The following is a 12602-nucleotide window of genomic DNA, read 5'->3' as shown; positions in this document are numbered from 1 at the left end:
AAAGTGAGCCTGCATTTTTGAAACTCAGAGAAATCAGCCTCTCAAATGTCAGAAAACAGCTGATGTTGCCTCTTCCTTGGGGGCCTCTTGACTTCCCGCACCATGTGTCTTATTACCACTTGTGAGGGAGAGCTGCCGGCGGGAGGCAGGCTGCCCGGGGAGCAGGTGTCGGGAGGTTTGATGGAGGCTCTGAGACATCCAGAGGACAATTAAGTCGGCTACTGAATATGGATGGCTCTGAACGGTTTTTATTACCATGTTGTGGGCCGACTTTGGTTGTAAAAGCAGACTCCATCTCAGCTTGCTCTTACTGTGGCCAAGAGACATAACTTCGAGATTTCCTAAATAGCAGGACTTGGGACACGCACATCAGCTCGGCTGTGCTGGTGAAGTCTGTCACCTGACACCCACACTCCTCCGCTGCCTGAACCCAGTAAGGGCCCCTGGTGCTGCAGCTGCCACCTTCTGCTCGTGTGACCCCACTGGAGCTGACACGTGGAGGATCTTTTATTTCAGCCTAACGTATGAGTCTTTATAGCCCTGGTCATTAACCACTCTTGGAAAGTTAGATGCCCCTGCAGCTTTCACAAACACAGGACTCTAAAGTTTTGGAGAGAAAAACAAAAATTGTTTCGATAACAAATAATGCGTAGCTAGGATTCTTTATCAGTTGCACACTGAGTGTAATATGTTGGATCTGGAACAATCATCTTTGCAGAAGCAATGTCTAAGGAAAGTGGTGCCACGTGGAGCCCAGAGTTCTCAATAAGTAGGCTGGCTTGAGCTGAAGACAGGAAACAGTTAAGTGGAACTGGCGTTTCCCAGGTTGGCACCAAGGTTCTAGGGTTAATTTAACCACAAAGCAAGGTTCTAGCTCATGGGTACTAAAGGCATCACACAGTATGCCGGATGGTGATTGGCCAACAGGCCTAAGCAAGTTCACGGCGTGCTCCCTGCCTGCTTTGGAACTGGTTTCTGTGGGAAGCAGGACTCTGTTGCTGGGGCAGGCAGATGCTTGGGTCCATCCGCCTAGAGGCACAGACAGCAGGAACTGGGTGTGGGGCTGGCTGGGTGTGGGGGGGACAGACATGGAGTGTGGGGTGGCCAGTGGGGCCTTACTGCAGGTACACTCTGCGCTGGCCTGTGTTGGGTGGTTACTCCATTTCATTTCAAGAATATGTGTTCATATCCATCAGATTGCTTACTTTTATAGGAGGCATATTCAGGGAATAGCCTATGTAAAGAGAGAACTATTTGGGATCTTACAAAAAAGGCCTGTTCCATGTAGATTTCTGAACATGGACATTATATTCCAGTTCTCTGGAGGCCGGACCGCTTATCAAATTTTCATTTCTTTTCAGAAATAGCTTTAGGAGCAATGTTACTTTGAGCCCAAATGTGAATTTTTATTGATTTTTGAGAATCTGCTCACGTGTTCTTTATCTGAGCCTGTCTTCCACTCTATCTCATCCAAACACTATATGTACCAGCAATATTCCCAAGTACGCCAACTTGAGAAAATCTGATATGTCTTGAGAAAAATCACTTCCATGATTTATTAATGAACTAACCAGGCATAATTTTCATAGGGTTCATTCACCCAAATTTATCATAGAATAGAATTTAATAAGAACAAAATAAATGGAGTAATTGAATTCAAGTCCTTTGTTGAATAATGTTAGTATTCAAAGGCCCCCTACCTCACGGTTATTGCAGTGAACCGTGTGGCAGATTTTGCCTTCAAGAAAATTAGCTACAGATCCCTTCTTCCATGCATGGGCTGGCTCTCTTCTGTCTGCCCCTCGGCCCCCTCCATCCTCCTCCCTGCCTTGCTCTGGTCTGTGGGGCTGCCCGGTGTGGACAGGGAGTGCAGGCAGTGCAGGGTGGGGTGTGGAGAGTGAGATCAGGGTGTTTTAATCCCTGGCTCCTCTCTGAGGATCCCTGCAGCTGGCTGTGTCCTTCCCCTGGGGCGGGTTGCCCCTCCAAACAGCCTTTCTCGTCCCCCCTCAGGCTATCGCTACATACTATTCCCCCTCTGGCTTCCCTACATGCTGCCCACGCCTCTGCAAGTCATCTATTTATGAAATTCTTAAACTATCCTAATTGGAGTGAGCCTTGTGCTTCATGCTGGGACCATTACTGATACAAACACAGTCCACATTTGACCCACAGAGAGAATAAGTAAGAGGATTACTGACCTCTTGGTAGTCTACAAAGAAAAAAAGCGGCCAGACCAGCCCAGGCGAAGCATTACTATCAGAAACCCCAGCCCGAACCTTCCTTCAGAAAACCTGCCCTTCTCAGGGTGAATCTCACCGCATCTCAGGCTGGTTTTAGCTCCTTGGGGTTCAAAGCACCCCCAGCCTCTGCATGTCAGGCCGGGAGCAGCCCGAGATTGCTTCGTCATGGGATTCTGAGGGTAACAGACTTTGATGGAGCAGCAGGGAGATCTCCTGAAGGTCACCAAATACAGAATGTGAATCAGTGACCGAAGAACCCCGCTGGCTCTAATGTGGCCACACCATGTGCCTGGCAGCAGGCACTCTCGTTTTAGGAAAAATCAAAGGGCTGATGACTGTGTAGTGTTTTTCCAAAATACCACCTATCTTGTGCAATAAAAGTGATCCAGTTTGGTGGTCCTTTCTCTTTTAGAAGTTTCTATTTTGGCAACTCCTCCTTATAATCCATTTTGATATTTAAACAAAGACAATGGGGGATTTGGGCTGAAATTCAAGTTTCAGAGGCCAGCGTGTCTTTCTCAGACTGATAGAACTTGGAAATGAGCAAATTTTCTCAACAATTTTGCCAATTAAAAAAGTCCCTTTAGCTGTGGGTGCTGAGAAGTCTGAGCCTTTGGTTCTGTTCCTAAATGGGAGTGGGGAGGTGCTCACAGAATGATGCCAAGCACCAGTGGCTGTACAACTTCTGTTTTATTTTTGTGTGCTTTTTTATAGGATATAAATAATGACAAAAATTACAAAATTTATAACTGGAAGCCCAAGCTTATTTACACATATGCTTCTGTTTCAGCAAAGCTCCTATTTACTTTGCTCCTATACAATTTCCTTTTGGTACCATATTTTAGTGTTATTTTACTCTCAATTTACTACATACATATCAACAGTGAATAGGCAAAATATATACAAGGAACTGTTCAGTTCAAGTAATTTAATATTGTATTAAAATTCTTCAACAGTGAACTAAAACCATATACATTTGTCAGTTTGAAATAAAATTTAGTTATTCTTCTTCAAAACTCACCAACTGATGAATATAACTGATAATCTCAGGTTTAAAATAATATCAGTTAATAAAAAAAACATTAAGACAATTCCACAATTTATCAATATCGCTATAATGAACTTCAAAATGATTCACAATATGATTGGTTAGAACAATATACATTAAAATGTTATTTTTTTCTATAATGATATTGGTACTGTTTATATAATTTGATTCTACATAAATATACATTATGGTATCATACAAATACTCCACAGAGACATTAAAAAATTAAAATACCTTAAAGAAATGTAAGTAAATTTTATTTAATCAAATAGTAAGCAAACTTTTTTTTTTCATTTGTTTCAAGAAAAGTTTTATTACTTTGGAATTTCTTCTTCTTTTTTTTTTTTGTATTTATTTTTTCTAGAAAAAGAATTTTTGCAATAGAATTTTATTAACACCTTTCTCAAACAAGGTTTCCATGACAGAAATCTTGACAGCAGGAGCCCTAGATTATTTTTTTTTTGTAACATGTTATTTAAAACACTGTGAAGATTAAAAAAACAATCTCTGCAGGCTGAAGACTGCATCAGCACTTTCGGTTCTCCTGCTCTGATGAGCATTCATCAGTGTTTTGCTACAACCCAGCCAGTTCTCTTGGTAGTAGCAGTAGAAATTTAGTTATTTGAAATGAAACCAGAAACATCCCTCACAACTAACCTAGTTTTCTTATCAATGCATTAATGAAACATTCTTTTAATAAAAATATTTAATACAAGACACATTTTTCTGCGTATAATAAATTCCTCTGTTTTAAATCACTCTTGAATTTTGAACCAATCCTTAGGTTTAAAGGTTTTCTTTATCTGACATATTTGATTACATATAAAATCCACAAATATAGAAATTGGGAAACAGAACTTCCTGGCAATCATGGGTGTGTTTTAGTCCTTTTGCATTAAACGATACTCGGTGATGTAATGATTACACAGGTGCTTTATGGGGACTAGTTCTGTTCTGATTTTACCTTTAAAACTGCTGAGAGTGAAGACTAAATCCAAGATTTTTACGCTTTTAGGCAGTATTAGAGATCTCCTTTACTGTTTTTTTGTTTTTTTTAAAGAAAAGGTATTACCCCCCAACAAAGCAAAGCGAGTATGGGGCGGAGTCGTCGGAAATACCTTGGGAGCGGCGGGAGGGGAGTTGGAGCATCGGGAAAACCCATCTCAACTCACGCCTCTCGGGGGCTGCGACTGGAAAGTCTCGCGTTTTCCGTCACTGGTGCAGAAAGAACTTCCCCAGCAATGGCCAGTGGCCTTTCGCCCGTGACAAGGCCACACAAACAGAGCAGTCTTCCTCCCGGGCTGGGTGGACACGGAGGCGCGAAGGAAAGCCTGCTCCGGGACCGCTCGGCGAGCAAGGCACCGCGAGGACAGGAGGACGGCGGGTATCAGAAAATCGTGGTTTCATACTTGGTATTAATTCCCCTCTTCGCTTCCTGTCCCGGCTCCACAATCCACGGCAGATTGGCCAGAGTCTTTTGCTCAGATGGGTCGATCTGCTTTAAAACAGAAAGGCTGATGCCTGTTATACGGTCGCTGTGCGGGGGCGCCGCTCGCCAGCCCCCGCCAGGACCCGCACGCCAGCCCGGGCGGGGCCGCTGCTCTGGGAGGATCGCGTGTTCGCTCTTTGGACGCGCTTTATGTGCCTGGACTCTCTGCAAGGTACCCGAAGGGTGAGGGGCAATGAGACACGGCCCTTGCCCTCGAGGGTACACAGATGGGGAGACAGATGTCAGCACTGTCTGAGAACTGAGCTATGAGGGGAAGAGCCAGGAGGGCTTCTTGGAGGAGACGAATCAAGCCATGCCGCTTCCGGCTCCCACCCTCCGGTGGTTTCCATCAGAACAAACCCCTAAGTCCTCACCGTGCCTCACGCCCTGATGTCAGTCAGGTCTCGGCTAAAAGGTCACTACTGGAGGCCTTATCTGTTTACTCCTACAAAATTGCAACTCAACTTCTCTGCTCTCCTGCTTTCTTCTTCACCGTGTTTATTGCCACGAATGTCATATCATATTTATTTCTTCATCCTCCACTACAATGTACGGTCAGGAAGGCACGATGTTATGTTTTGTTCACTACCATTTCCCTGAAACTTGGAAAACTTCTTGGCAACCCCATAAATAGTAAGCACAGAATAAATTCTTGTTGGTTAAATATTATTAAAAGAACGAGGGAATATTTAAGTGGAGAGCCAAAGGACCAGCAAGCGTTTGCCTGGTGAAGGTGGGAGAAGGGTGACATTGCAGGTAGAGGGAACAGAATGTGCGAAGTCCCAGAACCGCCACATGCAGAAGAATGAAGCTGGACCCGTATCTTTCACCAAATACAAAAGTCCACTCAAAATGGATTAAAGACTAAATATATAAGATCTGAAGCCAGAAACCACTAGAAGAAAACATGGGGGAAATGCTATAGAACACTGGTCTGGGCAAAGAGTTTTTTGGGTAAAACCTCAAAAGCACAGGCAAGAAAAGTAAAAACAGACACATGGGACTATATTAAACTAAAAAGTTCCTTCACAGCAAAGGAAACAATCAACAAAGTGAAGAGACAACCTACAGCATGGGAGAAAATATTTGTAAACCATCCATCTGAGATGGGATTAATAACCAGAATTATTAAGGAGCTCAGACAACTCAATAGCAAAAACCCAAATAATCCAATTAAAAATGGGCAAAAGACCTGAATAGATATTTCTCAAAAGAAGACAAATGGCCAGTGTCACTAATCATCAGGGAAATGCAAATTAAACCACAATGAGATATCTTCTCACTCCAATAAAAATGGCTCTTATCAAAAAGACAAAAATTAATGGATGCCGGTTAGGATGTGGAGAAAGGGGAATGCTCGTACAGTGTTGGTGGAAATGTAAATTAGCATAGCCACTATGGAAACAGTATGGAGATCCCTAAAAAAACTAAAAATAGAACTACCATATGGTCCAGCAATCCCACTGCTGGGTATGTATCCAAAAGAAAGGAAATCAGTATATCAAAGAGATAGCTGTATGCCTGTGTTTATTCACAATAGCCAAGATATGGAATCAACACTTAAGTGTCCATGAATGAATGAATGGATAAAGAAAATGTGGTGTATACACACACACACACACACACACACACACACACACACACACACAGAGGCATGCACACACGCATGATGGAATATTATTCACCCGTAAAAAAGAATGAAGTCCTGTCCTTTGCCACAACATGGATGAAACTAGAGGTCATTATTGTTAGGTGAAATAAACCAGACACAGAAAGTCAAATAGCTCATGTCCTCACTCATACATGGGAGCTAAAACAGTGGATCTCATGGAGATAGAGAGTAGATTGGTGGTTGGTTACCAGAGGCTGAGAAGGGTGTGTGGGGGCAGAGGGGATGAAGAGAGGTTGGTTAATGTGTACAAATATACCGTCAGATAGAAGGAGTAAGTTCTTGCTTTGATAGGATAGTAAGCAGACTGTAGTTAACAATAATTTGTTGTATATTTCAAAATAGCTAGAAGGGAAGAACTGGAATGCTCCTGATACAAAGAAAAGATAAATGTTTGAGGAGATGGATACCCTAATTACCCTGATTTTATCATTACACACTGTATACATGTGCCAAAATATCACATGTACCCCCAAAATATGTACAACTATATAAATTTTTAAAAGTCCTAGAGGTAGGGGAAGTAGCCACTTGAGGGCTTGGGGTCAGTTCACAGAGTTGGGGCAGGGCAGGAGGGAAGACCACTGAGGGGAGGAGGTAGGCAGGGCCCAAGTCAGGCCGAGCCTTGAACTGAAATGGGTTAGTCCCTCCCTGTGTATACAAAATACAGCAGGGCATTCCTGGGGTCACGGTGGCGCCGCTAGCTCTCAGGAAGGGCCCCAGGGTGGGATCTCCCTTGGTGTTTCCATGTCTGCCCTGCTGGGGGACTGGAGGATCCGCTGCCTTCTACCACGTTTGGCCTGTGTCTCTGCAAGGCTGTGGGGAGGACTTCACGTGGTCTTAGGAATCACTGAGTATTTCTTTACAAGAAACACCTGGCACTGACGCACATGGACGCCAGTTGAGGGGGCTGGATCTTGAGGCAGGTAAAGAAGATGAGTATTAGTCACTGCATTTTCCTATTTGGATGGCATCTGGATGAATATTCTATGAGCTCTTACGCACCTGATCCTCTGTGCTCTTCTGGGAGGAGTCTAGAGGCACCAGGGTAAAGACACCTGCCGTGAACAGATTTATCGAGCCCACGTGAGGATGAATATAATCTCAGAAACATTCTGTAAATTCCTGGGCACTTAACCGCCTAATTAATCTCAAAGATGTATTTGTTAAATCCACCCATAGGCCCTCATGTCTTCATCCACAGATATTCGCCGAGTACCTGCTATGGGCTTGGTCCCAGTGGTGACAAAACAGACAAGGTCCCTGTGTACATGAAACTTACATTTTTGTGGAGGAAGATAGATAATATACAAGTGATAAATTAAAAAAAAATTAATAAAAGCTACCCATAATTAAAAGTGGGTGATGTGCCGGAGGGTGACTGGGTGGTCACCTCAGACTGGGTGGTCAGGAAAAGCCTCCTCATGTTGCTGACAATGAATGACAAGGTGGAGTCAGCCGTGCAGAGATCAGGGGTGAATACTCCAGGGTGGGAGGAACAGGTGGCAAAAGGCCTCGGGTAGGAGTGAGCATTATAGAGTCACGAAGCGGGATGGCCCGAGCATCGAAGAGGAGTGTGGTGGGAAGTGGGGCTCCTGGTGCTCAGGGGATGGGGCCCAGGATCTGATCTCTCTGTGTCAGGGAGGGCAGCCCTCCTGGCAGGCTGGCGGGAGGTGGCAGTGGCTTGGATCAGAAGAGTGATGGGGGATAGTGGGGCAGAGCGCCCGGGTCTGAGACATGCTTTAGGGGTGGCATGGACGGGATTTGCTCATGGGTTGGATGCAGAGGCGAGGGAAGACAGGAGCCCAGGCTGGCTTGTGGACTTGCAGCCTCAGCAGCACCGCGAGTGGCTGTGCTGTGCGCTGGGCTGGGGAAGACGGAGAGAAGCCACTTTGGAGGGAAAATCAAGAACTCTGTTCCAGACATACTGAGCTTCAGATGTCTGGTTAAGTACCAAAGTGGAAGTGTGAAAGAAGGAGGTGAGCGAGTGAGTCTGGAGTTGGGGGCTGGGTCAGGGTGGAGATGGCGAACTGGGAGCCCGCGGGTTGGGTGGGTGAGTGAATAAAGACCCCAGCCAGAGGATGTGTGGCTCCCCGTGGTCATTGGTAATAAGTGACGGCACCGCACAATGGCTGCGGCTGGAGAGCAAGACCCCACAAGCAAACTGTCAAGGAGCGGTGAGGCCAGAGGCTGGAGGGGACATCCCTGTGGATGTCAAAGTTGCCAAGAAGGAGGACAAAATAGGGGCCACAGACTGCAGATAGGAAACCACATGGTCACAAAGGGAGGTGCCTCCTTGCCAATGTTAACAATGTCTGCTCTTCCCCCATGACGATGGAGACGGGGCAGCGGGAAGGAGAGAGCTCCAGATGGAAGGATCCGGGGGCGAGAGAGCAGTGCATTCTGGGGGAGTCCCAGGGTTTCTAGGATGCAATACGGCAGCCGGAGCACAAACCAGATGGGAGGCTGGTTGGGAACCTTCCAGCTTTTGGGTATTGCTACTACCAGAGGAGGCCGCTTTGAAGTCGTGCAAGCCTGGTGGGACAGGATGTCTGCAGAGCCCGTGGGAGGCAAGGGGAGGAAACTCCTGGAGGAAGGCAGATGAGAGGAGGAGGGGCTGCACCTTCAGAACAGTCACCACGCAGCAGGGAGCCTCAGCTGCTGGAGAGAAAGTGCCCAGCCCCGGCGCAGGCCTGGCACACAGCAGAGCGGCCTGTGCGTCTAGCTTCCTCTAGCTGGGTTCCAGGGACATTGCCACTCTGAACCTCTGCAGACCCCTCTGCAGGCCAAGGGCTTGCAAGAGGTTTTGCCCCCGATGAGATGGCAGCCAGAGCCTCAGGGAACGCTGTTCCCAAGCTTTCCTGAATCTTCAGGTAAGATTCACCAAGAACAGCAGCAGCAGCTGCCAGTATCCCTAACCAGGTTGCTGCAGGTGACAGAGAAAGTAGAATTTTCTCTGGAGCCTCCAGGTGAACCCGGAGATGGTCCCCAAGACCTTGTGGGAACCAAGCTGAGACAAGGATGCCAGGAAGAAGCCAAGGGAAGGACAAGGAAGGGCAGACCCTGGATTCTAAACGGCACCCACACCATGCCAGGGCCCGGCGGGCAGCCCCCTGTCCCTCCTATTCAAGGTTCTAGAACACCCGTGTCTGTTCTACTTACCACGGACTTGCGAATGCTAACGCGGGGCTTGGGGATAGGTTTGGAGGGTTTGTTTTCAAAGCTTTCTGGAAGTGTGGAGGAATGCCCTCCTTTTCTTGCTTGCAGCGCTAGCTGGTAAGCGACTTCAAATGCCTGTCCCAGTGTTAGGATGATTTCGTAGGCTAAATTCTGCAAGAGAAATGAGAAAGCACTTACTACCGGCACACAGCGGACCAGAATGAGTTGAACGGCTGAGGAACACCGTGTGGGTGAACTAGCCAGGACCTTGAGTGCTGCTCCACCCTGCGGCGGCAGTGATTCAGCGGAAATCTGCAAATAGGACACTCCAGGGCCAACCGAGGGTCTACACAGGCATTACTCACCAATGTGGCTCACGTGCTTGCAGCCACCTAAGGAGCCAGCTCTCCTATGACCCCCACGAGGAGCAGGGCCCAGGACCCAGCGGCCCGGGAGCCTGCTCCAGTCAGAGCTCCCTCGTGGGCATCTGGCTTGCTCTGCGCCCTCGGAAGGGAAGGGGTTACCTCTGGAGTTTCTGCTGAGTTCTGGGAGCGCCTTAGCCATGCCTGTGAGGATCCCACACGCTCCACGGGAGGTGTTCCTGAGAAGTTTGGGTCTTTTTACCTCAAACATCTGTGATTCAGCGAACATCTACGAAACACAATCAAAACCTAATTTAGGCGGAGGGGAGAGGCATTAGTCACGCTGGTGTGGCGTCTCACAGTCGCAGCAGCCAGCGTGCAAACAGTGCTCCAGCAGGGCCAATTATTCGTCTATTTCTTGAGGCTTTTGCTCTCCCTGTGGGTCCACTCTATATTTTATCATCAAATCAGCAAGAGACAGGAGATTCTGTCTGGCCAGAGTGCCATGTCAAGCAGCGCCCGGAAGAAAGGTTCTTTTCTTCGGATCTTCCATCAGCCCTTCTCTCAAGATGATTTCAAGCTTTCTTCTCTTCTTTTCTCCAGATATGCATCTTTGATTTCTGCCTTCTCTTCCAAGCGTAGCTCCACCCTGTCTTCTCTCACGGAGAAAACATGACATTGACCCCAAAGAGGCAGGGTCTCCACAACACCCTGAGGTCACCATGCATCAAAGCAGCAGCTGCATCCTGGTCACAGAGAACATTCTTAAGGTCACTGTACTAGCTGAGAATAGGTGAGATCTGTCCGAGGTTTTCATTCTGATGAATGTCTGCTCACGGTTTCTCAAAGTCATAGAAATACCATTCTGCTTATGCTGATACTGCAACGAGGCCCCCTCCGTTCCTGCCCACCTCCACCCCAATCAAGCGCGCCGGGAGCCCAATCCCCACGTTGCTGGGGAGAAGTGTGTGCGATCATTCCCACTAGGTGAGGATGGGGTAGGAGAGGCAGGGTGGCCTTCTGAGGCCACATGGAAGAGGCGCAGGGCTTCCAAACAGACCAGATTTCAGGTCACTGCCAGATCAGTTGCCATGGTCTCAGAACCAAGTGGGGGAAACACCTCTGAGCTTGAGAGATGGTTTGTCAGAGGATCTGTCTCCTTTGAGGTATTTGTTAGGAATTAATGGCCCTACAAGACAAGGGTCTGCTTGTTGGAGATAGTCCGCCTTGCACAGCAAGCTGAGCACTTCCCTGCCTTGAACACTGAGCCTGTGTTTGCCTCCAGCGATGAGTCAGACGAGTAAATTAGTAAGGCACCAACAAATGATAGTGGAGGAGGACGGGGAGACAGCTCAGACCACCACTGCACGGAGCAGCCTGCGCCCTCGCCGCTGCCTACACTCCGCACTCGTGTCACTGTCAGCTTTGCCTCTCGGTGCCCGCGCGGGTCCCCTCTGACAGGCAGGCGGGGCTTCCGACTTCTGTAGTCTCAGAATGAAGTCGCACGCTTTTGGTCCTGTTCACTGCTACCGTGGAAGACGGTTGATCCATCTGCTGGGGACAAATAGATATTTGTGCTTCGGGTGGGAAACTGGATTAAGACGAAGGTGTGAGATTCGATGATTCTGTAACATGTAGCCTTTAGATGCTGGAACTTAATGAGCGTGAATTCCTTATCATTAACCTAAAAACAAGTTCCTGAAAGTGAGATCTACATAAGGCTCCCGTGTCTTCAAATGAAAGTCAAAGATGCTCATTTGAGCGGGTGAGATTTTTCACACAGCCATTACTGGAAGCCTGAAGGTTTTGAAAGAGAATGGGTTAGACGTTCTGTCCTCTCATTTTTAATTAGTTCCTGGTATTAGGAAACTGCTCAGATAAGACAAAGAGACCAGACTGTGGGATTAAATTTTCCTGCCAAATGGCTTCTTTTGCTTTGGCTTGTGTTCTCCTTGACATCTTGCTTTCGTTTTATTTTAGAGTGCTTTAGAGTGTTCTTCTTTTATGATTACGGAGAGTAAAGAGTTGGCCACTGCGACCTTCCCTCCCTGTCCTGTAGCCTTACTGCTTGAAGGACGGACGCTGGGTTTCAGGGGGGGCCGTGGGCACCAAGACATGCCCACTGAGTGCTGTGCCGCCCATCCCGACACACCAGGGCCTGCGGGGGGCAGGTGCTCAACACGGGGCCTGAGGACACACGTTTGAATTGGGGGGAGCCCCATGTGCAAGTTCGTTTTTCCTGCCTCTCCTGTTATCATCCTGCCTTTCCTGTGATCATCCTCACTGTTTAAAATGGGAGGAGAGGGCTGGGCATGGTGGCTCATGCCTGTAATCCCAGCACTTTGGGAGGCCGAGGCAGGAGGATCACTTGAGCCCAGGAGTTCAAGGCTGCAGTGAGCTATGATGACGCCACTGCACTCTAGACCGGGTGACAGAGCGAGACTCTGTCTTAGGAAAAAACAAACAAACAAAAACAAACGGGAGGAGAGTTGTTATCACAACAGGAGGAGATTCTATTGGGACAAGGCTGAAAATTATATTGTGATATCGGAAAGGCTCGGGTGACAAGCCCTTGCTTACTCCTTCAAGTGCCTTGCCAACCCCAATGATGCCGACTGGCACTGAAGAGCCAGTG

At 47.5% G+C, this 12602-nt stretch overlaps 1 protein-coding gene across 13 annotated transcripts in view; it reads right to left on the bottom strand.

The window, feature by feature from the left end:
- Positions 1 to 12602, bottom strand: part of ANKS1B (ankyrin repeat and sterile alpha motif domain containing 1B) — a 1021409-nt gene that overhangs the window by 7180 nt on the left and 1001627 nt on the right. For 5 of the 13 annotated variants that reach the window (XM_012664021.1, XM_012664024.1, XM_012664025.1 and 2 more), the window contains 2 exons: positions 9609 to 9776; positions 2914 to 4786 (listed from right to left, as the gene is read on the bottom strand). In XM_012664021.1, the coding sequence (XP_012519475.1) occupies positions 4676 to 4786; positions 9609 to 9776 (279 nt within the window). In that variant the 3' untranslated portion in view covers positions 2914 to 4675. Of the gene's footprint in view, positions 1 to 2913; positions 4803 to 9608; positions 9777 to 12602 lie in introns of those variants that run through there. The other 8 variants (XM_012664027.1, XM_012664028.1, XM_012664030.1 and 5 more) reach the window with 5 other exon arrangements.

This window comes from Propithecus coquereli, unplaced genomic scaffold (genome assembly GCF_000956105.1).
Source record: "Propithecus coquereli isolate 6110/MARCELLA unplaced genomic scaffold, Pcoq_1.0 Scaffold85, whole genome shotgun sequence".
NCBI lineage: Eukaryota > Metazoa > Chordata > Mammalia > Primates > Indriidae > Propithecus > Propithecus coquereli.
Note: the sequence above shows the minus strand (reverse complement) of the source record. Positions and strands in the feature narration are given on the sequence as shown.